Here is a 27,901-nt window from a genome sequence, read left to right as displayed (position 1 = left end):
TCAATTATTGGAAGTAGGTTATTGAAGTCTCCAACTATGACTGCAGAATAGTCTATTTCTCCCTTCAACTCTATGAATTTTTCCTTCATATAAATTGATGGTCCGTTATTAGGTGTGCAAATATTCATAACTGTTATATCTTCTTGCAGTATTAAACTTTTTATTAATATATAATGTCTCTCCTTTTCTCTTATAAGCTTTTTTGACTGAAAGTCTATTTTAATAGTCTATTAGTAAAGCCATCCATGCTCTTTTGGTTACTATTTGCATGGACTATTTTTCATCCTTTCACTTTTCCCTTGTGTCTCTGAATTTCAAGTGAGTCTCCTGTACACAGCATGTAGTTGGATCATGTGTTTTTATCCACTCCACTAACCTCATCTTTTGATTGGGAAGTTTAATTCACTTACATTCAGATTAATTATTGATAAGGAGGGACTTATCTGTCATTGTGCTGTTTGTTTTCTATATATCTTACAACTTGTCTGGCTCTCATTTCCTGCATTACTGACCTCTTTTCTGTTTAACTGATTTTCTGTAGTGAAATGTTTAAGTTCTTTTCTCATTTCCCCTTGTGTATATTTTACAGCTGTTTTTGTGGTTACTTTGAGGATTATGTTTAAGTTATAACTCTCCAACACAAATTTATACCCACTAATTTCAATAAGATATCAATACAAAAACTCTTGTTCCTTTATAGTTCCATGCCCATTCCTTTTGTTTGTCAATGTCACAAAATTACAACTTTATTCATTATATACCTAAATATAAACTAAATGCATTAGTACCCTAACTTATGTAGGAAACAAAATTTAGAGTTGCAGAGTTAGAGAAATATTTGGTCTTACACTAATTGTTTTTATTAAGTTCATTCATCTCTTAACCCACATAAGAAAACAAAAAGTATTAGGTACAATTACAAATCACTGTTACAGAGTAGTAGTTTTAAACCGCCCATGCACTTACCTTTATTGAGATACTTATTTTGCTACAGAGCTGAGTTTCATGTACTGCCCTTTTGTCTCACCATGGAGAATTCCCTGAGCACTTCTGGTAGGGCAGATCTAGTAGTCAAGAACTCTTAGTTTTGTTTATGTGACAATGTCTTAATTTCTAACTTATGAGGGATAGTATTGTGGGATATAGAATTCTTGATACTTTTTTTTCTTTGTAGTGGTTTGAATATATCAACCCGCTGCCTGTTGATTTCCAACATTCCTGATTAGAAGTCTGTAGATAATATTATTAAGAATGCCTTGTATGTGACGATTCATTTCTCCTTCCTGCTTTCAAGATTCTTGCTTTACCTTTTAGAAGTTTAATTATAATATGTCTCAGTGTGGGTCTCTTTGAATTCACCTTACTTGGAATTCTTTGTGTTTCCTGAATGGTTATATTCATGTATTTCATCAAATTTGGGAAGTCTGCAATCTCTTTTTCTTCAAATAGTCTCTCTGCCCCTTTCTCTCTCTTTTCCTTCTGAGACTCTCATCATGTGCATGTTGGTCTGCTCCATGGTGGCCTATACTTCCCATAGGCTCTGTTCACTTTTCTCCAAGCTGTTTCCTTTCTGTTCCTCAAACTCTGTAACTTCTACTGTCTTAACTTCAAGTCTGTTGATTCTTCTCTTTTCAAATCTGCCTTTGAATCCTCTAGTGAATTTTTCAACTTCAGTTATTGCACTTTTCATCTCCAGAATTTCTTTTTAGGTTTTCTATCCCTTTACTTATATTTCCATTTTGTTCATATACTATTTTCTTGACTTTCACCACACCTTTCTTTTGTTCTCTGGGCATCTTTATGACAGTTGCTTTAAAGTCTTTGTCTAGTATATCTGGCACATGTCTTTTTCAGAAGTTTCTGTTGAATTTTTTCTCTTGAATGGGCCATTCTTGCCTGTTTCTTTGTACGCCTTGTGATTGTTTCTTGAACACTAGAGTGTTGTACTCTGAGTCTAATAATGTAGTAACTCTGAGAATCAGATTCTCCCCCTAGCCCAGCGTTTTCTGGTTTTATTTTAATTAAAACATTTTTATTGTTGTAGGCTATCTCTGTTCCCAAATCAGCCTGAGGTGTAAACCTGAGGTCTTCTCATGTCTTTTCTGAGCCTTTCCCTTGGCATATACAATCACTTCTAATTTTACCCACATATACAGTTGATTTTGAATGTCCTAGTCACATTATTGACTAGGACAATAATGTGTTAGGACAATCCCCAAACACATTATTGACCAGGGGATTTTTGCAGAAACTAATGCCAGTGGCTGGCAATTTGTTCTGTAAGTGAATGTTGAAAGACTTTGGTCAATAAGGTTTGGGTAATAAAAGATGTATTACTGTGTCACTGTTCAATAAGTTGTTAATATCTGGCTCCTGAAAGGGGGAAAAGAGAAAGATGAAGGAAGAAAAAGGACTGTGCACTTAAATCCCTTGGAAGTCACTTCAGCTGGAGGGGAAGGTGCTTGCAAGAAAGGGAGGAGGTGCAGCAATACTGAGCCCACTTCCTTGTCTTCAAAACTCTGTGTTAAGAAGCAGCAATCAATGATAACAGCACAGATTCCCAGTATCTGGAGGACAAGGTCTTTTTTGCCCACTCTAGCTCGCATAAGTTGCATGCAAGCTGCTCTAGGAACATAGGCACAGTTGCCTGCCATATGGTTGCTACAGTGTTAAGTGCTTAAATTGATGTAAGTTAACTGAAATTCACTCTGCAAGTCTTCTCCTGGAAGTTACAAGCCTTTAACAGACTCAAGAGTTTCAAAAAAGTTATATCAGATAGATTCAGCCTGTGCAATTGCTGTCTAGGTGGGAAGCCAGATCCCCGGTGCTTCCTACTATGCCATCTTCTCAGAATCCTCCTCTCTGTATAGTTTATAAGTTTTTCCCCACAGAACACTTACGTAGTTGAAAAGTGTTGAAAACTTGAAAAGTAAGTATATTAAACTCAAACAGTAGTTTAAGTTTAAACATTTTATTCCAACAAAAACCAGAATTTGTTACTATTTTACTTTACTGGTTTTAGTGGAAGCAAGCACATCAATAATATTTTCAAAATCTAATTTTTTCTTATCTTGTTTTCAAATAAGTAAACTATCATATTTGGCAATTTGTCTTGATCAAATGACAATTTTAAATAATTTAAAATTAGCTTACTGAAACTTCATTTTACCGAGACTGTGGCATTGTTTTAAAATCTGGGTATCACTTTGTTAATCAGTTTTAGAAGACACAAATATACTGCTTATATTCTATGTTGCTTTCAACTACTTCATACGAAATTTCTATAGAACTTTTATTGTCAAAATATTTAAGGACTGAGTCAGCAGCTACTTTTTGTAAATCAGATGTAATTTATAGAAAATAACTTTGCTCCAGTTTAAAAGTTCAAAATCTGAAGACATTTTATTTAACTTTTCATATATCTATTTCGAATATGAAGTTAGGGCATTTATAACCTGAATGTTTACTTGATAATCACTTTTCCCATAATTATCAATAGTCTCATTTAGTGAATCATACATTGCCAATTTCTTTTTCATTTATTTTCAAATTCAGGGAGAATATTCACATCTCTTGCTCAAGTTTTACATTCACTGGACACACTTTCAACATTACTTTCTCTCATTTGTGGAAAGCAAAAGAATAGGATTTTTATAAAGCATGGAGATTTATACACGGTCATGTTTTCTAACTGTAAAACTTTATTAAACTTTTGCCACTTTGTTCAAAATATAGATAATTTTTATAAAAATCTGTAATGTATTTTTACCAAGATGTTTTTGATCTCAAAATAAAGTATTTTGACATTTGAAACTATTTCTTCTCATAGCTGATAAATGTCTATAATTTGTGTGTAAAGTATCAAGTATCTTGCTTGAGTTTAATCTTGATGCTTATCAGGGATCTGTATGTGATTTTAATATTGTTTTCAGAATTGACAAGAATATTTCATCTGCTCACTATATTACCCTACTCCTAAAATATATATCCTTTGTACAATACTAAAAAAAAGATATTTAAATTTACAGATGTATAATTTTTTATATTAAATTATGATTATGAGCTGAGAAAGGCACAAATTTGGCATAATTATTTAGGGAGAGAAATACTGGCTTATATAAACTTGTATACATCTGCCATATCTATTCCATTATCATATCCTGGCCATGACCATTTTTTTATATAAGTATCCCTTTCTACCTTATCAAAATGTGATAATCTAGACCATGTCTAGTTTATTTTTAATAATAGCTTTATTGAGGTATAATTATCCAACTTGTTTTATTTCAATTAAGTTGAAACTTTCTTCTCTTGCAATGATATCATTCTTAATGTAAATATACCTGGTAATCAAAAACATTCACTCATGATGTACTATACCTGGTTTATAATAAAAAAGTAAAAAGGACTGTTTTACTTCTTTCATTCTCCATAGTATTTCAGACAACAGGATTTCCTAGTAACACTATAAATGTTTTGAACTTTACTATACAAATGAAACACAGAATATTTTTAATGATTAGCTATATGATTTTAATGTTTTTAGTTCAACTGAATTTAGAGTATTTCAGGATCTGAACTTCCAATAATTTCTTGTGATCCTTTGAGAGAAATTATTTTTTGTACAAAACATACATATGTAAAGTCACTCATGTATTTTATCACATTTTATAAAGCATTACCTATTAAACTATCAGTTTGGATACACATTAAAAAACATGTCCATTTAAAAAAGCATCATGATGAAATATGAAATTTTCATTATCACAAATTCTGTTTAAATTTTTCAAACCTTTGAAACCATTTTTTGAGTTGCAAATATTTAATTTCGTTGCATTTTTGCAAAAAGAATCCACAGGAAAAAAAACTAAAGACAAGGATTCTCTGGAATAAATAATCCAATCACAATTAACTAACTCACCACTAGACTGCTTTTAAAAGACTCAGCTTTAGAAAAACCTGTGCCCACCAGGTGAAAGACATACTTTAAAATTTGCATTTTGTTCTTGGATGGGCCTATGCTCTATTAAAATCATTTTACTTTATTAGAAATAGGTGGCTGCAATGAATTATAATTTTAATTCAACGGCACTTTCTTATTTTATTGCACATGCTTATATTACTAGCTTCTGAAATTTCTAACATTTAATTTTCTTGTCTTTTTCACACAATTAAAAAAATTCTTTATTTAACTCTAAATTTCATAGTAATTCTACTCTAATAGTGTTAACATTAGATTTCAAGTAGCTGAAATTTTTTTTATACCAAACCTGTTACTCTTCCCTATAATTCTGATTAACCTTTACATTTACATGCATTTTTCTTCTTCTAAACAATAGACCACTTGAGTTTTTAGATGTTATATTTAAAGAATTTTAGTATAAATTTTAAATACTTATTTTTAATTAACACATTCAGTATTATTTCACACTGAATATTGTTATGATATTTAACAAACAGGTCTATACAAATGTTTGTATGAAAAATACAAGAATCAGTTACTATAAACAACAGAAAACTATATACCAGATTTCCAGACCAATGTGGTGAAAAAAGTAGTGAAAAATATTTTTTATATAAACAAGTGAGTAACAATAAATTTCACTGTTTTCAGTGAAGAAAGTATAAAGTTTCCTGGTAAGAAAACACTTTTTCAGAAAATTTTCACATTTCATCAAATCAATCTTATTTATGAAAGGTCAAATATATTAATAACTAACATCGGTATTACTTACCTTAGTGCTGTTAAAAATGTAAAAAAATCACAAACATAGATTTGTAATTAATAATAACTTTCCCTTTTACTTAGCAGTAACGTGAAGTTACAAGCAATGAAAATGTGTCACCTTCCCTCATGACTGAACAAGGATCATAAAAAAAAAACAGAAGTGAGACCTTGTGTTTATGTTCCCTATGTGCATGACTCTAGGGTCACAGAAGGGCAGGGCTGGATGCTGTCTTTAATTACAGCTTTGAAATTATGCTCATCATGGATTACTTTGCATTAATTTTTGTTCTTAAAAATATAAATGAAAATGTTTATCTGATTATTAAATTTTTTTGAAGCCCCCTTAAATTTTTCGCCAGAGGTGAGGCCTTACTTGCCTCACTCTAATTCTGGCCCTGGTTGGGATGCTGCGGTTAGGAGGAAAGAGGAAAGTAGGGATGGTGGTCTAGAGAAGTAAATCCTTAACTACTATTAACAATCAGTCATAGTTCAAAAAAAGACAAATCAAAATACGGTTATATTATTAACAAATAATAATAAAATAAATACGAGATCAAATAGCTGAAAGAGTTGAAAATGGCTGCCTCTAAAGACCTGAATGGAAAAGGGTGAAGGAGATGAGTCACTACTTTTATGATAAACTATGCACACAAATTTTTAACTTTTAATTTGATAAAGATAAAATGTAATTTTACAAAGTCTCAAACTCTTATGTCTGAAAAACTTACAAAGCCAAGGAAAAAAAAAAAAAAAAGAACCAAAACATAACACAAAAGAAAAGCAAAGACCTTAGAAATTCTTTATGGATATCCCCAAGCAGCCTTAAAGGAATAGACCAATTTGTCATTTCATTAATGAAGTAACAGGGAACCCCTATTTTTATGTGTATGTTTGAATTGAGAAAAAAATATTTTTAAAAAAGGGAGAAATACTTTTTCATGTGAACCTACCACAGCTGATACACTTAAAATATTGGATTATAAGTTTTTCATGTCTAATTGTCCTACTAGATTCTGACCACCTTGGGGACAGGGAAATAATTTTATTAATCTTTGCTGCCAATACAAATTCCTAGAACTTGCTATCCAGTGTTCCCTAATAGCCAAGGAAGGAAGCAAGGAAAGAGAAAGGAATCTGTACCTACCTTCTCTCTCTCAGCCTTTACTTAGTTATAATGAAACTAAACTAACTCTAAGACTACAGGGGAAGGGTTATGGTATACATATAGTGAGGATATGAAAGCAGTAGAATGTTGCAATGTATACAGAGCAGCAGAACAGAGGCTGTTTTAGAAAACCACTATACAATATGAATTCCCATATACAGTCTATATACTATGAAAGAAATTGATTTTGATGGAGAAAATGTAAAACTATACAAACGAAAATATGACAACAGGAAAATACTATTGAGTTTTAACACTGATTCCACTCCAGTGTATCAGATCAAAACCTTGAAGTTTGATCCAAGCTATCCTCCATATTACATGTGTACTTAAATGCCTGGGTCTATTAAGGGACTATCCACAGCACATATATGCTTGAAAGAAGTACCCAGACCAAACTGTTCTATGTAGCCTTCCATGTAATATGGCTTCCTTTAACTCTGCTTATGGCCTGCTAAATTTTTAGCATAAGCTTTTTTGCTTTTAATGAAAAAATAAATAAATAAACTTCAGGAAGTTTGTTGATGTATATGAAAAGGTTGGTTTTACTTGACACAGATGCAACAGGGCAATCAAAGGAAAGTAAGAGTCTGATGAGTTTATTCAACATGAATATATCAGGAAAGAGTCAATGGATGTTGTTAGAAATTATGAATTCATAGGTTTTCTTTACGTCCATGCCTTTACATATTTGGAAAAAAGAGAGGCAAACCCTGTTGTCCCCAGGGCATAGGGGCCAACTGTGGCTTGGTGACAGAAGAAAACATTTCTATTCTACAGAGCCAGCTTGAAAACCTCGGGACAACAGAGAACATCACACCAACCCCTACCACCCACCACTAGGATGAAAAGAAAGTGCAAGTGTTAGCCTCTCAGTCATGTCTGACTCTTTCAACCCCATGGACTGTAGCCTGCCAGGCTCTTCTGTCCATGGAATTCTCCAGGCAAGAATACTGGAGTGGGTTGCCATTCCCTTCTCCAGGGGATCTTCCCAACCCAGAGATTGAACCCACATCTCCTGTACTGTAGACAGACTGATTACCATCTGAGTCACCAGGGAAGCCCACTAGGATAGCAAACATCAAATAATAAGCAAGAGCAGTACTGTTGGAAGAAAGGCAAGAGTGCAAAGAGAGAGAAAGAAAATCTCTATGGCTCAATCCCACAAAAAAAAGACTAAAGCTGAGTGTGGAGCAAGGATACTGAGGAAAAAAAAACCTCCAGTAACATAACTTCCACATTAAGCACAAGGAAATACTACAGGAATTGAACTTGGCAGTATATGAAGGGTAGCCATAGAGATAAAAAATAAACCCAAGTCAACTCACTACTGCTGCTGCCGATGCTAAGTCACTTCAGTTCATGTCCGACTCTGTGTGACCCCATAGACGGCAGCCCACCAAGCTCCGCCGTCCCTGGGATTCTCCAGGCAAGAACACTGGAGTGGGTTGCCAATTCCTTCTCCAATGCATGAAAGTGAAAAGTGAAAGTGAAGTCGCTCAGTCGTGTCCGACTCTTGGTGACCCCACAGACTGCAGCCTACCAGGCTCCTCCATCCATGGGATTTTCCAGGCAACAGTCCTGGAGTGGGGTGTCACTACCTTCTCCCAACTCACTACTACGTGGACCAAATCTCACATTAATGGCCTAAGGTGAGAAAAGGCATGCCCATTTTCAGATACTATTTATCTTAGTCCAACACATAATGCCTTGCTTTCAATCACACATTCACAGAAAATGCAAGGGGAAAAAATCTGTAATGTCAAAAGATAAAACAATCAGCAGAACCATACTTAGATATAACCCAGCTATTAGAACTACTAGAAAGAAAATTTTAAATTATTATGATTACTATGTTATATGCTTTGGTAGAAAAAGGAGGAAATACGCATGATCAGATGGAAACTTTATCAAAAGATCAGAAACTGTAATAACCAATGAAATGCTAGGGAAAATAACCCAAGCAAACCACAATGACAGAAAAGAAATGCAAAAATTTTTTGATGGGTTCATCAACGGACCTTAAACAACTGAAAAAAAAATGAATCAGTAAACAGGTCAACAGACAAAAATTACCCAAACTGAAACACTTAAAAAAAAAAAAAAAAGTATGGGGGGAGGTGAGGTGGGAGACTAGAACAGGGCATTTAAGAACAGGAATTAACATCAAATGGTATAACATGTGTGAAATTGAAACCCCAGAAGTAGAAGATACAGGACAGGGCAGAGAATACCAATCAGGATGAATGTCAAAAAAAATAGATAAACATATAAACAAACAAATGAACAAACCAGACTTAAGACACATCTTGTTCAAACTGATAAAAACTAAAGACAAAGACAAAAAACCTTGAGGGTAACCAAAGAAAATCATACTTATATACCCGTATAGAAACAAAGACAAAAATTATAGTAAGACATCTCATCAGAAAATATATAAGCCAAGAGACAATAAATGATGTCTGTAAACTGCTGAAAGAAAACAGTAAATCCAGAATTCTATACTCATCAAAAATTTATTTTCAAAAATGAAAAACAAAAGATTTTTTTGAAGGAAAAAAGCATGGAATAAATAATTACCAGTAGATCTGCAACATGAGATATTTCAAATGAAGTTTAGGCAAAAGGAATGTGATACCAGACAGAAACTGATAACTACATAAAGAAAGAGCAAGCCCTAGAAATGGTAAGAATAAAGGTGAATACAAAAATTGTTTAAGTATTTAATTGCTTTAAAAAAGACTATTTAAAACAAAAATAGTAACACTGTATTGTCTTTGTAACCAGATTAAAAGTAAAATATATGATAACATTAGAAACAAGAAGAGCACACAAAATATGGACATCAAGAATAAAAGAGATTATCACTGCAGACCCAACAGACATCAAAATAATAAGGGACTACTAGAAACATTTGTATACATATAAATTCATAATAGATAAAATGTACCAATTCCTCAAAAACACAAACCAGTAACCAAGAAATCATATATCTAGTAAAGACATTTATTTGTAGCTAAAAATCTATCAAACAAAAGAAAACTTTCTGTAAAAGACAGCCACATGGGAGAAGGCTGCTACTGCCTAGGTTTCACTTATTTACTCTACAACATAGAAATGCTACTCAAAAAATAAATGCTGAACCTACCTTGCTTCACTTTTACTCAGAAAGAGACAAGCTATATTATGCAATATTTTAAGAACTGACATCAAGAAAGCAACTACAAAAGCAAAATTATTTCTACACTCATACATTAGACTGCCCAGTTTTGTTGTTGTTTAGTTGTTAAGTCATGTCCCATTCTTTTGTGACCCCGTGAACTGTAGCCCAGCCAGTCTCTTCTGCTCATGGCATTTCCCAGGCAAGAGTACCGGCGTGGGTTGCCGTTTCCTTGACAGGGAATTGTCCCAACCCAGAGATGGAACCTATGTCTCCTGAAGTACAGGTGGATTCTTTACCACTGAGCCACCAGAGAAGCCCAGACTGCCCAGTAAAAAATTTATATGATAACTCTGAGTGTTATATTCAGATTGCCTTTTTAAGATAGCTAAAATGTATTCAAAATATTTCTATATTAAAAATTATTTAAATCTTGAGTCTCAGAAAATAGAATTTCCTAAAAAGATTTTCCAATCTGTCAAATATGTGATATTTTAATGATTTCAGAATTTTTAAGTCATAAAATTATCTCCATTACTTACTAATTGAAATAAATAACAAGCATGTGAAACGTAATGATGTCTTTGTCAAAATAAACCACTTTATAATTTTACTGAGTTAGATATTTTTTAATGAAAACAAAAATCTCAATTATTTTTCTTTTTGATAACATGACAATAATTCCTAGGGATGTACACACACTGAATTGAAGTTTTATAAATCACACCAACAATACTTTCAATTGTATAAATCTTTAAGAGGTAGGAAATACAACATAATTTACCTCAGACACAGATTCTTGTTCCTTTGTGGGAGCTTCATTTTTTAATCTTGAAAACAAAATAAGTATTGAGCGTTTAATTTTATGTTTATAATATAGAAACAAGAAACAAATTTTTTGCATGCCTAAAATAATTTAAATGTAGATCCATATTAATGTACATTTATACTATAACAGTAAATTACCTCTATAATAAATACTTTAAGGGAAAAACAAAATGCACAAGAATAAATAGTAGGTTCAATATATGTTCTAAATAAATGAATACAGATAAATATTTCCTTCTCTAAAAACAAGAGCACTTAAGAAATGTTCTCCATGTTAAGTACAAATTCAAAAAAAAGACATAACACATTAGCTATGTGACAAAAAGACATTACTCTTTAAAAAATGAAAGCAAGTTTATATGTCTAATATATATAACATGCATCAGTATTTACTACTAAAGGACTCAAAAAGTGAGAGAAAATAAATATTTTATCTATTAATAAAGTTTGAAATAGTAATGTGTCATTTCAATATATGTTACAACTAACTAACTTTAGAGGTAGTAAAATTACAGAAATAATTTAGAATTTTGAAGGATGCATTCTCTTAAAAATTCATAAGCATAGCTCAAATATTAAATATAAATTTGTAAACTTTTATTTCTAAAAAAATACTAACTGTAACATTACAATATTAATAAAGGCACATGTCATCTATAGAATCTTTTTAATATCAATTTAACATTAAAACTAGCTTTGTTTTAAATTGCTGATAACTATTTGATGATATATTGAACAATTTTAGTCTGAGTATGTAGAATGTCCACCTGATCAGAAATGTTATTAATAAATAGTTAAGTGATTCATAACTTAATAAAGGCTTAAACTGTACTTAAGGATTAACATATTCAACATAAGCAACAACTATACTGACTTAAATTTCATGGACAAAAATGAAGACATCGGAGAAGGAAACGGCACCCCACTCCAGTACTCTTGCCTGGAAATTCCCATGGACGGAGGAGCCTGGTAGGCTGCAGTCCATGGGGTCGCTAGGAGTCGGACACGACTGAGCGACTTCACTTTGACTTTTCACTTTCATGCATTGGAGGAGGAAATGGCAACCCACTCCAGTGTTCTTGCCTGGAGAATCCCATGGACAGAGGAGCCTGGTGGGCTGCCATCTATGGGGTCGCACAGAGTCGGACATGACTGAAGCGACTTAGCAGCAGCAGCAGTAGGACAGACATTATCAACCATCCTAAAAGCTAATCCCATAGTTATTTAACGAAATATGGAGTTGGCAAACACCCCTCCTTGTCCATTCTCCAAGGGCACATTAAAAAAACTAGGTTTATAGATGCTATTTTTCTAGATATTAATAACTAAGCAAAATTACTTAAGCACATTTTAGTTATTACATAAAGATGTAAATAATTTAAAACAGGACAAGTCCTTTTAGTTGAAGTACTATATGGCAGTGTTTACAGTAATTTTCAACTAATTCTGCTAAAAAAAATCTAAATGAATAAAATTTGCACAAAAAAGTGACAAAATACATAAATGTCTATCATTTCCAGGTTAAAGGTTTTGTAATTCTCTCAGGTATTTAATTGTGAACAAGAGTATTCATACAGGTGAAATAATATAACTATTGGTTATAAAATAGTTTAAAAATATTTCATAAAAGAATTCTCCTTTTCAGCTTATTACTGGAAATGTTATCAAAGACTGATCTCAAATTCTTGCAAAAGAAACATTACCATGCTAATCATTTTCACATATAGCTATTCTAATAAACTGATTTTATGCAGCAATTAAAATGAAAGCTATTAAGCATGTGTTACTATTATTGTTGGTATTTCAACTGGGGAAACTGAATTTTCTTAATATCTCTGCAAAGGAGGTTGGTGACAGGTTTTTATTACTCTTCATTTTACTGGCTAAGAAATTGGTAGATGAGAATAAAATAAATTATTGAAATAACTAGCAATAAGAGGCTTATGTTCCCAATCTTGTTTTGTGGCTTTAACCATACTGGTATTCTGCTTAAGGGACAGAATTGTAATAACCAGTGAAAATATTAGAAAAACAAATCTAAAAAATTAGAAAAAGCACACTACATGAAATTTCATTGAATTACAAAATTCATCATTAAAATGTACACCACAATCTTGTAAGCACAAAAGCATACTTGAGATCAATAAATTTTTAAACAACTACTAATACATCACTAACATTTTGAAAAGAAAAAATGTTCTTACCTTTAATCTTACTCATTAAAGATGCCTGCTGAAATAGTCATCATTTGAGATATTCAATTGCTTGGTAGAAGACAGTGAAATTTGCTAAGCTCAAAGTTCTGAGCTAATGACCTGCCATTAGATAATTACACTTTTCACCTGTGAATTCTGCAATATTTTAAAATAAATTTTGCATAGCATTCAAAACAAACACTATTTAAGATTCCAATGTTAAGGAAACAGAAGGACTGGTCATCATGGATTTCAATAACTACCACTAGAGATCAAGATTGTAAATGATTTTTCTTTGCTATGTAAACCTACTTTCCCCTTAAAGTTCAAAATGAAATAAATGTCCCTACTTGCAATTTTTCTGCAGATGACATGACCAATCCAAAGTTACAGGTAAATTACATCACTGTGTTCATTTGAGGTTTCATTCACTATAAACATACCATGAAGTAGAGGGAAGTGTTATAAGGGGGGAAATGCTTGTATTCATTTCTGTCAGACCACATTCTTTTCTTCTAACACCACTTAAAAGTCAAAAATTTTATTACTGATTTTTAAAATGTAATCTTTAAAAATATTTATAAGCAACTAAAAAAGCTGAAAGGAGGTTTACAACAAGCCAGTAGTAAAGTCAACCAGTTCTCAAGACCTTCCACTTACATATTCACACTAACCATCCACAAATAAAACACCCAGTGCACCATTCTCATAGTTCATTCTGAGAGGTGTTAACAGATGTGTGGAAAGGATGATCTAAACATTTACCAGGTCGCACATACATCAGGTACTGTGCTAAGAGTTTCAATCCAAAGTTGTCAAGGAAATGCACTGAAGCGAATGTTTACAGAACTGTGAAGTGTTCAAAAGGAGAGACATCTATATTGTGGCTATACAAAGGACTGAGACATTATGAAGGGGAAAGATGCAAGAAAGCAGTGAAGATACCACAGTGAACGTGGTTTTGCAGCAGGAGGTGAGGCTAGCAAAGCAGGGAAAGGCAAGTCAAGGCAGAGAAAAAACAACGGAATATGACAAGACGATGATGATATAATACTGAGTGACCTCATGACTAGAAGGTAGGGAACAAGAAAGAGTAGTCAATGATGCAACTGAAGAAATAGCAAGGACTACTTTAGGAAAGGTCTTGAGTGTCACAGTAAAGTGTGCTAAGAACTTCATTCTAAGGTTAATAAGAAAGTATGATCAGATTTGTGCATCAGAAAAAAAGGCAGTATCAGAAGAGGATAAGCTCCAGTCAAGGAGCCCAGATAAGAGACATTTAATGACTGAATAAAGAACAACAAAGTGGCTAAGCTGTTTTTTGTTTTTGTTTTTAATGAAAACATGGGATGTAGTTTTTGACTCAAAAAAAAAATAATGGTTAGACACACAAAGTTGTCAATGAAAAAGCCACAGAAATTGGGAAGTCACACAGCATCTCAACTGGGCTTCCCTGGTGGCTGTAAGTAAAGAATCTGCCTGCAATGCAGGAGACCTGGGTTTGATCTCTGGGTTGGGAAGATCCCCTGAAGGGACTGGCAACCCACTCCAGTACTTTTGCCTGGAGAATCCCCATGGACAGAGGAGCCTAGCGGGCTGCATTCCATGGGGTCTCAAAAGAGTCAGATGTGACTGAGTGACTAAGCACAGCACGGCATACCACAACTACAAATAGTTTAAAGTCACTGGCACTCCTAATGCTTGCTTACTCAGATATGGTCAGGCAAGAATACTGGAGTGGGTTGTCATTCCCTTCTCAAGGGGATCTTCCTGACCCAGGGAATGAACCTGGGTCTCTGGCATTGCAGGCAGATTCTTTACCGTCTGAGCTACCAAAGAATCCAGTCTTACTAAAGAGACTAATTTATGCCTAATTTGTTTGCTGAAATGTCCTACTGTCCATGTATCATAGAAATACTACTCTAAGATTGGGAAGCTAGATTTAGGTTCTGATTCCAATGTTACAACTGTACCAGTTGTTGCCTACCCTTCTGGGGAAACAAAGGGCCTTCACTTTGAAGCTCAAGCCCATCCATACACTCATGGAGAGTAAACAAGGCAGGAAAGTACATTTGGAACCACAAGCACAATCAGGGAAGCAATAGGCTATAGTACTTTTTAGTTTAGTCTCTCAAGACAGACAACCATAATTTAAATTGAGGCTCTTAACAGCTATGTGACTTTGGGCAAATGACTTAACCTGTATCTCAGCTGTCTCATCCATAAAATTGGGACAAGAACAGTGTATATCTCACTGGTTTGTGAGAATTAAACAAATAAATGTAAAAGACACAGTGTATGTACTTAATGTTAGCTATTATTACAACCATGGGTTGAGGTCAGGAATCAATCTTACTGTCTAGAATTTGAGTGTGCTACACAGGCTCTTCAAGTTTTTTACCTAAATATCTTCTATATTTTGAGATTCTTCTGCCATACTTCCCCCTTCCTCAAACAAAATATATTAGGTATTCATTTTCATTGCTCATTCATCAATTTACTCTAGTATGAAATTATCTACCCTTTTCTAAAGACATGGGTATGATTTGGTCACCAGGGAAGATAAGAGTAAAAAATCATTTCAGGTGGACAGAGGAAAGAACCAGGTAAAGACAAAGAATTAAGAAAAACAAAATACTTATATGTAATAACATGAAGCAAAAGATAAGACCCTCAGTGGAGGCAGATTCTAATACCTATTTGGGCTATAATTTTACTTCATTTTTTAAGAATTTTATGACAATATTGAATTAGGCCCTGAATACTTATAATGCATATACAAACTATCCTCAGAATCAGGAAACTGAAAAAATGGTAGTAAACACAGAAACACTGATAGAAGTCGGTAGAGTTTGCCCTAAATGAAGGATGACACCAAATCTCATTTATCTTTCCCTTTCAATGGGTCTCCCATCATTTCCTGATTAACAGCTATCACAGGCAGAAGTCTGAAATGCCAGAAACCACTGTGTTTTGATACACAGCTTCTACTTACTAACTTGCAATTATATACCAGGGGCAAGTATATTGTATCCACTTTGAAAAGGAAACCCAACTTTACAGTTACTAAAGATCTGATTTGAGACAGTAATGAGATAATAACATCCATGGTAGGATAAAATAATCTAAGGGTATGACCCTTTATTATCTCCAATCCCAGTTATATTTCAAAAGTTTAGAGAAAGAAAAAAGCCCAAAATAAATTCTGTGTATCTCATAGATGAAATCAGTTTTTTTTCCCTGCTAAACTAAATATATGAAATATGACACTGACAATTTTGAACATTTAAAATGCCTAGTGACTTGGATTATGATCAATAATTCCTCCAAGTAAGTTCAGAACTTCAGAGGAAAATAATGGAATGACTCTTTACAAATTCAATGGAAATAAAGTTAGTAGAAGTAAACATTTTTTAACAGATATATTATTTTCAAATATAAAACTTATTTTTAAAAGGGTGCCATTCTGCTTCTAAAAGTACTATCTGTTTGCATTTATGAAAGTTAATGACACTGGTTTAGCTGACAACGGTATAATAAAATGATATTTCTCTTTGGAACAAGTCCTATTCTCTTCTGGTACAGCATTTCACAAAAATCATATAATGATATATATACATGTATTGGGGGTTTAACTAATTATGAATCAGTTTACTGTGTGGCCCTGTGAAGATGTGGATTCCGTGTCTCCATTTCCGATTGCCTATCCTGCAGTTATTCTGGTGGCATGAACTATATCTTTTTCATGTTTCAAATTCCAGCACTTGACAAAGAGTCTTGCACACTGAAGGCAGGGAATCAATGTTTGGTATCAATGAATATGTGAATAATAATATCTATATTATACTATGAAAGAGCCATGTAGTTACCACTGATGTTAAATATAAAGTTTAGTAGCCAGAAATATGAGAAATTCAGTTTCAAGGAAAGTCAGCTTTATGTTTCCATTTTTCCTAGTACTCTTTATATTAGGGGAATTTAATCAAATATAAAACATTTTAATCTATAAAACACATTTTACCTCTTTCAAATCCTCAAAATAATCATGTACAGATTATTTACATGATGAATAAACTGAACTTGAACATGAAATGAGAGAGCTTGAACTTGAATTATGTAACTTGAACATGAAGTGAGACAGCTGGGTTTTGAACTCTGATATTTTGACTCCGGTCAGTGCCTTTACATTATACTCTGCTTAGAACACAACTGGAAGTCATTGAGAGAACTAAAACAACTTTGATAGTCACTTCAAATTGTGGCTTTTAGGACATTTATTTCAGTCAATAAACACACACTTTGGCTAAATAGCCAAGTTTTCCAAGCTTGATTTATTACGGCCTTACTATGGATTCTTATGCTCTGAAGACTGCTAAAGAGAAAATCCTATTCTCAACTTTTTGTCAAGAAAACAAATGTTGCAAAATTTAAAATTTTACTTCCAATCTATGTTATAATTAATCTATCTTGGTAGATATATAGAAGAAGATGAAGAAAGGGAAAAATACAATAGGAGATTAACACATAGAAAAGGGCAATTCCATGATTGAGTTACAATGTCACATATGAGAAAAGTAGGTTTATAAAAATATTTCAAAGGTCTACAAAAGGAGGAGCCCCTTTACTATTGATAGCTAGCATAGTTACACATTTTCATAAACTTAGTAATACTAGGTAAGTAACCAAGATGATTCAAAATGATTAATAATTAATAAAAGGTTTTCTTTAAAAAAGAGCTTCTATAAGCTCAAAAAAAAAAAAAAGCTGTCCTTTTAAACAGAGATTACATACTAGTTTACAACAAGGGTGTTTGTTGTTTCACAGTCTTTAGACAGGAAAAGTCAGAAGTACAATCAAATTCTAAAATTTGAGAATTATATAAAGCGCAAGTGAACACTGCAATAAATGCCATCCATCCAGCAGTTTGGAGGAATATACTCCAAGATCCGTGAACTATCAACCCAAATTACAAATAACTGTACAGATGGATTGCTACTGAAACTCTCAATAATGAGATTTCACTGATACACAGTTCCCAGTCTCCTGAAAGTAGTAGCTGTAATAACATTATTAACAGCAGTAACAGCTGGAGCAGCAGCAGGAACAGCAGTAACTAGAAGTGGTAATAGCACCAGCAGCAGTAGAGCAACAATGGCACCAAGAGCATGCATTTATTGAATGATTACTTTTAGTCAGGATAGTGCCAAATAATTTTAATTATTTAAATAATTTAAATTAATAATTTAATGTCCACAGATTATCTCTATTTCTTATAGCCACCCTGCAAGACTGTTACATAAATTTCACAAATAAGGAAGATAAAGTGAAGTAATTTTCACAAGGCTACAGAGCTGGTTAGATACACAACTAGGATTTAAACCCAGAGCTGCCTTATTTCAAAGCTGTACTACTTTCTCAACACTATACAGAAGTAAGGATAAAGATACCTTTCAGTGTGGAAGATTAAAAACAGTAGGTTCCTACACTTCAATAAATGATATAGAAAAAGAGAAGCATAATAGCTTCTCCATGTTTGTAGAGGAAGGTAAGCTCTTCCAGGTGGATAAGTACCAAAGAGATTAGAGTGAGGCTCTACAAGGATCTCAAAACCAGCAAGGGAGGCTGAAAATATGAAATGAACTATATAGTGTGGCAGTATAATTTAGGGGAAACTAAGACAGGTGAACCTAGGAGCATTCATAACCATTCCTTAAAAAATACAAGTTTATTGAGCTTTAGACACTAAAAATCTAATGTTATAACTAATACATGATTCAGATGACTGGCTCTTAAGAAATATTTACTGGGTTAGGTACACTTAATATAAATGATTTGTGAAAATGGTATGAGGAGTTAGAATGAAAAGCAGGCTGAAGATTAGGATAATTCTATCTGAATAAAATGCAGACAGAGGTGAAATCATGAAAAGTTGTAAGAAGAAGATAAATTTACACTTACATAGTGCTGCTTCCTATGTGCCAATCATTTTCTAAATACCATATACATATATTAACTCACTTAATTCCCTCTACAGTTTATGAACAGGTAGTTGTTTATATGTATTTTACAAATGGGAAATGAGGCACAGGAATCTGTAACCTACCCAAAGTCACACATGTTGTGATAAACAGCAGGGTAGGAACTCCAAACTAGGCAACCAACTGCAGAGCCTGTGCTTACTATACCATACTGTACCTTTAAGGGTCTGAGAGGGTTTAAAATGAAGCTGGGTTTCAAATCATCTAATCTTTCTGTCAAAGAAGACCTCCTGAGGCTGTTTAAATAGGAAGTAAAACTTTACTACATAGGAAACTCCTTAACAGATAATATAAAAGGCTGAAAATAAGTCTCAAGAAAAGTAGGTGAGTGGGTAGACGGATAAGCTAAGCATAAAGAGTTACAGATAGAAGCCAGAAATAAATGAAAGATTCTTAAGCTTCTTAGTGTTAAATCATGTAAAGTAACCATACTCTCCAACAAAAAAAAATCCCTTACTGTTGTAATCAGAGGCAGAATAAACTATTAACTGGTCTCTGTTATGCAGTTAATAGATTTTACAAACATAATAAGGAGGTTATCATTTTTCTGATAAAATTTCTAAAAGTATGAAAATGTATATTGCTAGCATCTATTTACAAACTCTATCTTACAAATGATTCATAACCTAAGTGAAATGTCTAGAAACCCATCTTGGGCAACACCCTACACAGCTGCTTTTTATTTCCCAGTTCATAAAATCTGAAGGACTCCAGATGAGTATTCCACACACTATTCCAAGGAGATTAAGAAGTTCATAATTATTCAAAGAAAAAAATTCTAAGGTCAAATAAATATTTCTCTTAGGGGGCTTCCCTGGTAGCTCAGACAGTAAAGAATCTGCCCACAGCGCGGGAGACCTGGGTTCAATCCCTGGGTTGAGAAGATCCCCTGGAGGAGGAATTGGCAAACCACTCCAGTACTACTGCCTGGAGAATTCCATGGACAGAGGAGCCTGGAAGGCTACAGTTCATCAGACACGAATGAGCAACTAACACTTTCACTTCATTTTTTCACTTTAGACATTCACAAGCCACATACAGCATGAAAAATTCCATGTCAAAGAATCAGTTTAACTTTAACTTGCATTGCTTAAATTTATTTGACCATGGAAAATTTCCCCCCAACTTAATAAATTATGGACATTAGTTCTACAGTACAGAACTTGGGAAAAACTGACCTAATTACTTTCTTTAATATAAGTGTAAGAGAACTACTTTTATAAGAGTACATGAAGGAGTTAAATGTGCTAAGGAATAACATGAACATTTAATTTTCTCAAGGTCACAGAGTCCCTATTTCTGCTAATGGGGATAAGGATACATAGTAGCATTCTAAATTCATCTCATCATAAGAACAAATAACGGAATGTAAGAATAACCAATATTGAAAAACAGAATCTCAGAACTCTGGAACAATCAGCACTCACATTTTACAAACAGGGTAACTGAGGGTCTCAAAATAGCAATGGACTTAACCTGAGCCAATTTCACGTTTTATTTAATGGTAACCAAAAGCACACATGCATGCAATGGTAATTTCTGATCAGGTGAATAAAATAGTCAGAATAACCTGATAGCAAGGCGGGATTAGGCTCAAGATAAAACTTGTTAGCACAAAATTAAAATTTGACCAACTGCCTATAATGAACACGTTTTTGTACTAACTGCCTAAGGTGTTTTATTTGAACCATTTTTTTTAAATGAAGTTATCCGTGATAGAACTTTAAGAACTTAAACTTGAAGAAAATGAATCTGATATTATAAGATACAGTCCTATGGAAGAACACAAATCGGTACTCCCACATCATTATACCAAGAATACAATTTCTCATATTTTTTTTAACTATAGCCAAGGTAGAACAAATATACATAAATGAAAAAGGAACTTAAGTTAAAAATGTAAAGTTTGTTTCTGGGGAAAATTTAAAAATTTTTTTAAAAACTGAGTAGAATAGAGGGTGAAATGACAAAACCTCCTAGAGACAAGTAAGGAAACAAAGCATTAACGCCAAATCCACCTACTAAGAGGCCATTTTCAGAGCTTTTGAAAAATTATTCATTTACAGTAAAAATTAGTTTGGAAATTTTAAATTAATGGGTTCAAATTTTCTATCATTAACAGCAAGAAGCACATTACAGAATAAGTAGTCATCTAAATTGGCTTCAAATCTGTTTCAAAATAAAACTGAAGAAGTTCTGATTTTACAGTAAAAAACATGATTGAGTCACACTTTCAGAGCCTGCCTAACCCTTATGACAAATAAGATCATAAAAGGTACTTTGTGTGTCTTTAAAATTCAGTAAACTAGTATAATATAAAGAAATGACCTTTCAGTTGTGCTGGGGAAAAAAAATGCAAGATTCACTAAGTAGATACAGCTCTCAGTGTGCAGGCCAAGTAATAGGACTTCCATGAAACAACAAAAGCAATGCTATTTATATGATTAAATCTATACCTTTTATCTGAAATCCTTTATTAGTAAATAATTCCTGAGGCACTTAAACAATATAATTTTTATTAAAAGAAAATAATACCATCAAAACTGTTCATTAGAGCTATAGTCCATGTAAGTAAAATAAACAAAAGTCAAATTTTTGAAATATATTTATGTAGAAATACATTTTATATATGATAGAAACAAATGGATTATTGGCCTCCATAGTTTTTAATATTAACATTACCAGATGAACTATTAAAATGGCTAAATAGATATTATGTATTAGATGTACAAATATATAACTTTAAAACGTGTTTTAAGGTCTGGAAGAAGAGGTGTTGTCAATTCCTTATACCTTAGAATTCACAATTATTAAGACAATATTAATAATAATAATTCTGAAATAAGAAAGAACATATTATAATGTTTAATGGTCTGAACAACATCCAAATTAAATTAAAAAGCTATAAATAAGCAGCTATAGGAAATCTGTAGAGAATTCTAGGGGATATTTTGAAGTTCTTAACAAAACAAAGCAAACACTGAACAACATTTTTAAAGAAAAGAATATAAAAATAGACATCAATAAATTTGGAGAACATAAAACCAATCTATTAAAATTAAAATTAATTTTTTTAAAATAAAAAATTTGATAATTGATATTGCTGAAAAACTATAAACTTACTCCTGGGTAATATATTTTAAATAACAATAAAAGCAAGTAAAATTTTGGAACATAATTGTAGAGACCTGTTGTTCCAAGGACATGAAAATAAGCATTTCCTAATAACCAGAGCTTTTGTACTCCTTGGATGTAGTCATGCTAGAGAAAGATTAAAGGGCAGCAGCCAAAATGACTAAACTTCAACCAGAACGTTGAAGCACAGATTTTATTTTTTGGCCAGAAGTGACCCACAAGCTTAAGATCAAGAGCCAAAGCCCCCAGTGGGAAGCTATGCTCAACTGGTGGGCCTTGAGACCATCACTGGCTATATCAGCATCAGCCTTATGGAAGGCCAGCCATGAAGGATGGGAGTCTTCCCAAGATCGGATTTCCTGAGACCACAACCTAGAGCAGGCCCCACAGTCAAATTAGTCACATTCCTTGGAAAGAGAGAACAGGCATCAGTTGTGTTCATCGAAGGGGGACACTGTCCAGGTGTACCCTGGACATTTTTTGAAATCTCTGGGCTGCTTCTCCATCTGAAAAATAAGAAAAATAGCACAATGACAGACAACGAATGAGGAAAAGACAATCGTCCGGCCTAAAAACTTAAGATTTATAAGAAATTACAAAAGCAGACAAAACAGACAAAAAGACAGACAGCCATATCTTTTGGAACGTATTATTCTGAAGGCAAGTACAGCAGAGAAAAACACAAATTATTTTAAGCAAAGAAATGACCAAAGCAACAAAAGTTATTTTTGGAGAGAGCCAACTGGAGAAAAAAAGAAAAAATGAATGTTAAGATATGTCAACCTGACACAAAGATAAGGTGGAATAAGAACCTAGTCCCATTTGAAGCTGAAAAGAGCTGAATAATGAGAGCTAATGTCATGAACTTGGCTGCTTAACTGCCTTTGTGTAAGAAAACATCTCAGAACTTTGAACTTAGGAAATTCCAACTTGTCTTGCACCAGGTCACGAGCTCCAAAGAGCAGGAACCTATTTCAACAAGCAGCTTTAAAAAAAAAAAAACAAAATACTTTAATATTTTTCATTTCTATTAATGATACGTTTAAAAATGCAGTAGTGCTAAAATCCATCAAAGTAAAATGCACTGAATAAAAATTAAACTTACTCAGAAAGATGTTCAGAGGTTGGGATACAAACAGAAACTGAAATTAGAAGAAAAGTTTTATATTTAAAACAGCATATGAAATATGATGAGTGAGAAAAACGATTTAGTAAAGAGAACATACTGTGGCTGACCAAAAATACTAGAATAAATAGCAAAAATCTGAAGTAACACAATTATATATACATACCTTTCTCTATTACAACTTGACAAGCATGAGTTTCATGTTGACTTAAGTGTGTAGCCATATTATCTAAGCCAGAAACATCAGTTAGGAAATCACAATTAAGGCACACTAGAGTAATGCCCCTATAAAAAACAAAGCAAATAGTATAAAAGAAAACATTTTTATCTTTTATGAAAACCTACATACCAGCTCAATGAATAGTTTTTCACGATTTGCTCTTTGTGTCATAACGATCACTCCAATTTTTGTTATATAAACCTGACAGAACTGAAATGATTCTTTAGAAAATGGCATGAAAGTGTCTGTCACTCTTCATATTCAAATTATACTACCATTTACTGACAGAAAGTATTTTCGTTTTATAAACTTTTCTCCCTCATACCAGTTACTAATAGCTAAAAAGTCGAGACCTACAGTCTAGTCTTGGTTGCACTAACATGTGTCACTTTGACAAGTCACAATCTATCTGTGCCTATGTGTGTGTTAGTTGCTCAGTCATGTCCAACCCTTTGCAACCCCATGGGACTATAGCCCGTCAGGCTTCTCCATCCATGGAATTCTCCAGGCAAGAATGAATACTGGAGTGGGTTGCCACTTCCTTCTCCATGGGTTCTTCCTGACCTAGGGATTGAATCCCAGTTTCCCGCATTAGCAAGCATATTTTTTTTACCGTCTAAAACACCAGGGAAGCCTGTGCCCATCTTCAAAACAAAAGTATAGTATATATAAATGTACAATATATATACAGGTCAATATATATTTACTAAGGTTGCATTTCGGAGAAGGCAATGGCAACCCACTCCAGTACTCTTGCCTGGAAAATCCCATGGGCGGAGGAGCCTGGTAGGCTGCAGTCCATGGGGTCGCTAAGAGTCGGACATGATTGAGAGACTTCACTTTCACTTTTCACTTTCATGCACTGGAGAAGGAAATGGCAACCCACTCCAGTGTTCTTGCCTGGAGAATCCCAGGGACGGGGGAGCCTGGTGGGCTGCCATCTATGGGGTTGCACAGAGTCAGACACAACTGAAGCAACTTAGCAGCAGCAGCAGCAGCATACTACTAGTATATTGTATTGTGAATATAATGATGACTAAAAAATATAGTCTGTCTCTAGTAGAACACTGATCTAGTGTTTATCTAGGAGAGGAAAAAATTAGAAATGAGAAGGTTCTAAAAATATATCATGTAATAGATGCTACCATTGCATGGTGTTGCCGTTTAGTTGCTAAGTCATGTCTGACTCTTTGTGACCCCATGGACTACAGCCCACCAAACTTCTCTGTCCATGGAATTTCCCCGTCAAGAATACTGGAGTGGGTTGTCATTTTCTTCTCCAGGGTATCTTTCTGACCCAGGGATTGAATCCACGCCTCCTGCTTGGCAGGCGGGTTCTTTACCACTGAACCACTTATCATTGTATACTATGTGTTAAAGATTTTCACATACATAATTTAGTTTATTCTCACCACAAGCATCCAAGGTTGGTATGGTACTCATGTAACACTTAATTAACTGAAGGGCTAAGTCACTACTAAAGTCCAAAGTCTGAGTTCTTTAGCATCCCAGTAATGTCAACTGGCCCACTTGCTTGAACCTAAACTACTGGTTCCCTTAACAAAACATCACTGGGTAATGTAGTTCTTAAATGAAATATGTAGTGATTATAAATTTTCAAAAAGGTTAGGAAACAATTCCCATAGTCATCAATACTTTTTGTTGAATTCAGCAATAGTTTTTACAGTTATTGAATCAAACTGTGTAGCATTTGCTATTTGAAGTATTTAAACACAATTTCATATTATAGTATGTAAAATTAAGACTCTAACTTAAAATGTGCTTAAACATTTTAATTTAGTTTAAAATATTATTAAGCCTGCAAAAATATGTGACTGTTTCAGAGAACTTAGAAAACCACTATGTTTATTATGTTGTTTAGAGTTAAGCACATGGGAGCTTGTGGATCACGCATCTGAAGAACTATTTAAAAGAAAATCAAATAAGATTTAACATATAAATGACGTTAAATTGTTTAAAGGTAACTGAAGTACAAATGAAACTAATAAAATTTAGTCTGTTCAGCTTAAATGAAATTTATCAAACTCTTCTATCAGTATAAATAATACTCATCCTTGAAAACCAAGTAACTTAACACCTATGTAAATCATTCCAAGTAAAGTAATCTCACTCCTCTTTGAAAAAAGTAACCCTCAGTGCACTTATTAAATTCCCTCTTGATTTGTTGTGGTTATTTACATTCACCTCTTATCTCCCACCAATAAAATGCACCTTCTCTGAAGGTTGGTTCCAAGACTTCCTCATTATTACTATTATCTTTACAGAGTCTGCTATATTACAGACCTAATATGTAGTAAATATATAAAAAATGAATATTCCATTCCAATAAAAGAATAATTACAAAAACTACTGTTCTATGTAGTTGTAAGTTTATATGTTCCATTCACAGAAATTGACAAATTTTCAACCTGAGAACTATTCAAGTTGAGAGAAAAACATCCCAGAACTTTAAAATCATGTAAGTCATTTTTTAAAAACCAAACACACAATGGAGCTTCACAACAGTGAGGTAAAAATCAAACAAAACCTCTTCTGAATGTAATAACACTCTTCATTCTTATAAGAATTTTCAATATAAGCAACACCTAATATGACTTAATCTACTGCCTTGAAGTTAGTAAATGTTTTAAAATTGGTACTAATATATTTTTTAAAACAATCAAATTTTCCTCTCCCTGTGAACCACTGTTCCAAAATAATCAATGGGACCTATTGCCAAATATGTCATTTTAAATATATCATTAATTTATTCAACAAATATCTACCAAATGCCTAATTACTATCAATGCCTTACAAAAATAAAAATCCAAACCACACACATTCTAGTGAGAGGACACAGAAAATAAAGTATACAGTGTATGAGATGATGAAAGATAATCCAGAAAAAAATGATCCATAAAGGGGAGATAAAAGACTCTAGGGTAAAGCATAGGAGAGAGGATACAACAGAAGACCCAAAAGCGATAAAGGAGCTAACCATACAGAAGTCTGGGGAAGAGCAAACTAGTCACAGAGAATAGTAAGTACAAAGGCTCTGAGACATAGTATCATCCTCTCTTCCAGATTTTCCACTAACCCAACATATCAAAACCAGTACTGGCTAACCATATCTGTATATATTAGCTTGGTGCAGCAAAGATACTGATATTTCAAGTAGCATTGGCAAGCTAGACAAAATAATTAAGAGCAGTGGGTTCTAAACAATGCAGAAGAATATGAAAAACATGGTGTTCAGTGGATTCTGAATTAAGCGTGTGGTAAAACCAATGTTTTTAGAAATATTCACCAACAGTTCTTTCTGCACAGTAAGCAAGTAGCACACTTTCCTTAATCTGAAAAAGTAAAATTTAAAATGACTATGTACTAATTTCAAGAATTTCAGCGGCTTAAGAAATTTACTTCAAAACTGAAAAAGTGTCACTTTATTGCATATTTTAGGCCTCTTTTCACTATTCAAATATTATTGGAAAGCCCTACTTTTTGTTCTCATTTTACAATGCAAATACATGAAAGCTTCATTTTGACACCACTGGTCACCGCTGAAACAAATTTAGTGGCAGAATATAGACTAACCAGGTACTTTGAAAAACAGTCTAGCAGTTCCTCAAAAGTTCAACATAGAGTTACCATATAACCCAGCAATTCCAATCCTAGATACATAACTAAAGAAAAATGAAAAGATATGTCCAGACAAAAATAATACACAAACGTTCATAACATCAGTATTTATAATGGCTTCAAATTTAAAATAACCTAAATGGATAAACAAACTATAATATACATACAATAGAATACTATTCAGCAATAAGAAAAAGAAGCACTGACATACACAACAATATGGATAACTCTTAAAAACATGCTAAATAGAAGACACAAAGGATCATATATTTTATCATTCCATTTACATGAAATGTCCAGAATAGGCAAATCTATATAGACAGAAAGTAGATTAGCAGTTGCTTAAGGATAAAAGGAGTTGGAAGGAAATAAACATAACCACTAATGAGTACAGAGTGTCTTCCTCAAGTGACAAAAATGTACTAAAATTAACTGTGGTGACTGTACAACCCTGTGAATATACCCAAAACTATTAATTGTACAACTTAAACACATGGATTGCATGATATATGAACTGTATCTTGATAAAAATGCTATATATAGCATATTTAAGTCATATAATTTTTCAACAGAAAAAAATTTAAAAGATCAACTAGTTACCTGAGATCTTCTGAATACTTCTTAAAGATACAAAACCTTTTACTTGGACGATTACTATGAAAGCTGA

General features: G+C 33.3%; 1 protein-coding gene across 9 annotated transcripts in view; it reads right to left on the bottom strand.

The window, feature by feature from the left end:
* ZNF280D (zinc finger protein 280D) overlaps positions 1-27,901 on the bottom strand; it is a 129,589-nt gene that overhangs the window by 14,013 nt on the left and 87,675 nt on the right. For 7 of the 9 annotated variants that reach the window (XM_061431184.1, XM_061431190.1, XM_061431189.1 and 4 more), the window contains 4 exons: positions 27,835-27,897; positions 23,542-23,660; positions 23,355-23,391; positions 10,838-10,883 (listed from right to left, as the gene is read on the bottom strand). In XM_061431184.1, coding sequence (XP_061287168.1) covers positions 10,838-10,883; positions 23,355-23,391; positions 23,542-23,660; positions 27,835-27,897 — 265 coding nt within the window. Of the gene's footprint in view, positions 1-10,837; positions 10,884-20,595; positions 22,756-23,354; positions 23,392-23,541; positions 23,661-27,834; positions 27,898-27,901 lie in introns of those variants that run through there. The other 2 variants (XM_061431192.1, XM_061431193.1) reach the window with 2 other exon arrangements.

Source organism: Bos javanicus, chromosome 10, assembly GCF_032452875.1.
Source record: "Bos javanicus breed banteng chromosome 10, ARS-OSU_banteng_1.0, whole genome shotgun sequence".
NCBI classification, from domain to species: domain Eukaryota; kingdom Metazoa; phylum Chordata; class Mammalia; order Artiodactyla; family Bovidae; genus Bos; species Bos javanicus.
The sequence above is the reverse complement of the archived record's forward strand: the minus strand, read 5'-3'. Positions and strand labels throughout refer to the sequence as shown.